This window comes from Saccoglossus kowalevskii, chromosome 5 (genome assembly GCF_978046115.1).
Source record: "Saccoglossus kowalevskii chromosome 5, keSacKowa6.1, whole genome shotgun sequence".
Lineage (NCBI taxonomy): Eukaryota > Metazoa > Hemichordata > Enteropneusta > Harrimaniidae > Saccoglossus > Saccoglossus kowalevskii.
In genome coordinates, this window is record NC_140645.1 from 34,306,432 (window position 1) to 34,310,879 (window position 4,448).

Consider the following 4,448-nt stretch of genomic DNA (forward strand, 5'->3'; position numbering starts at 1 on the left):
CTGCAAAGACTCCCATTTTGTGCTTCGCACATGGGAGTCAAAAATAGAAATACGGATTTAAACTTCATGACCTTTGCTTCAAAAGAGTGTATAGTTTTTGATCGCATGAATGACTGTGGAGATGACAATTAAAATTTTATTCACGTTAGATGAATTATCAGCCCCGCTGATTTTCGGAATCACGTGACGCTAAAACAAATACAATGTTCACAAAATATTAATAATAGGAAAATACAAGTCAAAAGCTTTCCAAACATATATAGATTGTATGGTTTCTTGTAAAATTTATTCCGATTATAGGTGTTTACATTTTTCATGCAAAAAAACTATCCTGCTACCTTAATGAAAAAATTACCACATAGATATTTTGGTAATATGTGTTTTTTTTCCCAGTTACATATCCAAGAACATATCACACTTCCTGTAAGTATATATACTGTTGTGTTATTTGGTGGAAAGTCATTTGTGCACTGATCGAAGGTTCAGAAATGAATGACTTGTTTTTTTATCTTAGTATTAAATTAATTTGGTAAACAGTTAATAAAACTGTGTATTAATTAGTAAAAATATGATTATTGTCAATGGCAGAACACTTGGTGATCTGTTCACTAGTCACCACCCAGCTGCATGGTTTGGAGATTTTGATCAAGGAGATATTGAAGATGAAAAAACATTTTATTTTGAGCTGCTCATATTTTGAAAATGAAAGAAAAATCTTATTGAAAAACTGCAAAATTAACTGCAGTGAAGAGAACAAAGACGTAATGTTCTTAAAAATTAAGAAAAATAACATTGCTTTTTCACTATATCTAAAAAATACCATATACAAAGCACGGCCTGTGTATACCCCTGGGTAGGGAGAGCCTTTACTTTGATTTATTTACTGTATTTTTTAATACTTTTTGATTTATCCCCCGGTAGTTATAGTTATTAGAACTTTTAATTTATTTTACACTATTTTTACCTTGCCGTATCCACAGCAGATTACAGTTGCATAATAAACTATAATTATTATTATTTATTTATTTTTGTTGCCTTCGACATAATTGGGAAAATTCTGAAGAGAAAAGGACACCAAATATTTGGTTGGCCACGAATTCAATCAGAAACTACAATTATAAAGTCACACAACTAACAAGAACTCAGAACTACTCGTAACTATTGTATATTCATGCAATCAAATGTCTACAGAAACTATAATATGTTACAACTTGACTCTTGAACTTTCAGTGCAGTCAGTTGGCTCTCCAAGTTTTCAGCAGCAACGCTACAAGTAAGATATTTATTGATAAGTTCGGGATCTTTTTCAATTTTGTCAGCAATTTTTTTCACGCGATAAGCTAAATTATTGGCCGCATCAAATTTGAGATCATGGAATAAATTCATTTCAGGAAAAAACACATTCTGGAGGTTGCGTTTCCGCAAAGAATTTTCTAACGCTCTAAGACATCCAATGAAACGAACATCAATCTTCTCAACTGGCCAGTCATTATAGCGACAAGACTCTAACATCACTAAGTGTTTAAGGTGATATGATTTAATTGCTAACCAATTAGAACCGTCCATCTCTCGTAGTAACTTTAATAATCGCAGGACTGTTTTTCGACTCCCTCCTCTGCTATCAACTCCATTGTATCGGTCAATTGTATTGAGGACATACTTCTCAAGAGGTGAGGTAGAAATACGCCACCAACGTTCGTTTCCAGCCAGGACCGCACCCGTGTACTCTTTTGTACAAATTTGCCACAGACTGTTACATCGCATTACGTCTTCTATTTTCTCTGTCATTTCTTTGTTAGGCCAAGTATCAGGAAACCTAAAGCCTGGTGGATTGCCAACCATTTGTAGTGTTGGGGCTAGATCCACTGACATTTCTTGCCGACCAGGTTTGTTTATTATGAGGTTCGCTGACGGTTCAGCTCTTCGGAGAGTGACACCTTGCATTTCATCACAGTACTTCAGTTCACTAGATGCTAATGCCTTTGCCACCAGACCATAGAACCAATCATATAGCTTAAAAGGTAGAAGGTAATGACTGTGGTCCATAAACGACTGCCATTTACGGTGAACGAGGGAAGTAGAAGATGAAAAACCCACATCCAGTTTATACATTGCGTAGCCTTGAGGACCAAGTGAACTTGGACCCTCTATCTGAATAAACAAATAAGTAAATAACTAACTAAATAAATGAGTAAATGAGTTAATTGATTGATTGATTAATTAATAAAAAAGTATGCTGATTACATCATGGCCTTTTTCCAAACCGACAAGTATACATGCCATTCACATGACTCAAGGTTCCTCATACACCCTCGCCGGGAAAAATATAAAAAATAATATATCCAATTATTATCAATGTCTGTAGTACAGTTATGAGTTATTTTCAAAGATTGCATTGTAAGAAAACAAACAATTCTAATTTAGAAGCCACTTTTAACTTTAGCAAGTTTAGTAGTTGTGATTCATGGTACATCTATGTCAAACAAATATTACAAGTTACACAGTTTACACTTGATGACCTAAATCAGAAAGACTTTGGTGAGATGTTCAAAGCAAAAATGTAAACATTTACCTTAGTAAATGGAAGAAGGAAATCACCAAAACAGATAATAAAAAAACTTTGCACTTATAAATCTTGTATTAAATTTGAACAATATTTAGAAAACATCAAGAACAGGAAATTTAGAAATGCTCTAACCAAATTCACGATTTCAGCCAATCAGCTACCAGTCGAAAAAGGTCGACATAGAGGCATTAAAAGAGAAGACAGATTCTGTCATCTGTGTAACTTTAATGAAGTTGGTGATGAAAAACATTACCTTTTCAGATGTAACCATGACAAAATTAGGGAATCAGGCAATCTATGTTTATGCCTCTAACCTACTCTAGCTAGAGATGATATTTTTCCCCGGGGTCCGACATAAAGAATGATCTGGTACGCATGTCAGTGAAAGAAAACGCGTTGAAAGGGTGTTTTTTTTAATGAAAAACACGTTAACGCGCGTTGCGCGTTTAGGGTCACCATTTCAGTCAAAATAGACAAAAAGGGTGTTTTTTTCCGGTACTGCCAACGTAATAAGGGTGGTTATTTTTTAAATGAGATTATCGTTTTTTTATTGCTTTAAGGAATTCAATGATCGCAAAAACTAGGAAAACGTCCGGCCCCCCTGGTTAACGACTTTCGATCACGGGCGATCACGGCATATGACCAACTCGTGCTTACACTGAAGGGTTAGAAAGCTCAAATATCGCGAGATCAGGCGCGAGTTCAAGGTGCGTGATCTTTTAGCTTTCCAACAGTGAAATGGGTAAGAAATTTTGACCTTTTAAAACGTGTTTACGATCATTTTGAAAACCCCTTTCATAGACATGGGTTCCAGGTATTTCCACAAGTCAGACCCCCGGGATATTTTTGTTTTGTTTTTTTTCAAGTTCTGATCTCTTTATTTGTAGCAGTCTTAGAAAAAAATGTTTTTCATGTTTTAGAAATGTTTTAGCGTATTTTATTTGTGTTATTTTGGACTTTACACTAGCTCTGTATTGTGTACGTGCCAAATCAAACATCCTATTCTATCCTACCCATATTGAATATTATTATTATTCAAAAAAGGTGCCCCATACAGCTTATTTATACCTATTTCATGATGGCACGCTTTCAATAGGTAATTTCTACATAGTGCCCGGTGGCGATTAGGGCCGTATTTGTACCTTACCTGTCCTTTCCATCCATCCGGTATTTTAAGGCATATGTTGTAATCGAACTCGTCGGCCTCGCGGACTTTGAGCTTTTCATGCGAGCTGCCAACACCAATGTTGCGAACGTAGCTTGCCTGAAACGTGGCGTCTTTCTGCATATGTTCGATAACTTTATCGACAATATCACAGACTGTCTTCTTGTTCCGTTCCATTTCATCACGTGACACCTTGGCGTCGTCTTGAAATTTTCGGTTCAACTGATAACATAGCCCAGTCGTTTTCGCCTCCAGTGAAAACTCAGAACATGACGCCATGGTGTAAATTACAGTGGAATCGGTCTAAAGGGCTGAAAATTATAAAATGTTCAGTGACCTTCTACTGTAACTGGGCGTCACCATTTCTACGAATTGGTTACGCACGTTAATCCGAGAGGGCGCTGTAACTGAAAAATACAGTTTAAACTGAAAGCTCTATTGTCGTCGAGAGATACATTAGGAAGTACAGGGAACGGCAGAAACCCGGCGTCGAAATGTTTTTTGTCGTTCACTGTAATACAAGTCCTATAATATATCCAATAGTTACGCTGTTCTATAGATATCATGGTCAAAAGTTTCATCAAATCGCTGAATGGCATGCAGAATTTTCTCATTAGCGAGCTGAAGATGACCTTAACACAAACACAACATTGTATTTGAAGTACTGTTTGGTATTATGCATACCAAATTTGATATTTAATAATAAACTTTTATTGC

At 35.9% G+C, this 4,448-nt stretch overlaps 1 protein-coding gene across 1 annotated transcript; it reads right to left on the minus strand.

Annotated features, from left to right (window-relative positions):
* Window positions 1–1,142: 1,142 nt before the first annotated feature.
* Window positions 1,143–4,098, minus strand: LOC100377041 (cyclic GMP-AMP synthase-like receptor 3). Its single transcript, XM_078012592.2, has 2 exons — window positions 3,714–4,098; window positions 1,143–2,151 (listed from the first exon to the last, which is right to left on the minus strand). The coding sequence occupies exons 1-2, from the start codon at window positions 4,008–4,010 to the stop codon at window positions 1,195–1,197; spliced, it is 1,254 nt and encodes a 417-aa protein (XP_077868718.2). The 5' UTR covers window positions 4,011–4,098; the 3' UTR covers window positions 1,143–1,194.
* Between the last annotated feature and the right edge of the window lie 350 nt (window positions 4,099–4,448).

What these genes read in the sequence shown, in the direction of transcription:
- LOC100377041 (XM_078012592.2), bottom strand. Translation starts at nt 4,010, where the DNA reads ATGGCGTCATGTTCTGAGTTTTCACTGGAGGCGAAAACGACTGGGCTA. An exon ending in CGGATGGATGGAAAGGACAG is followed by an intron (nt 2,152 to 3,713) that starts GTAAGGTACAAA and finishes TTGTTTATTCAG; the next exon opens with ATAGAGGGTCCAAGTTCACT.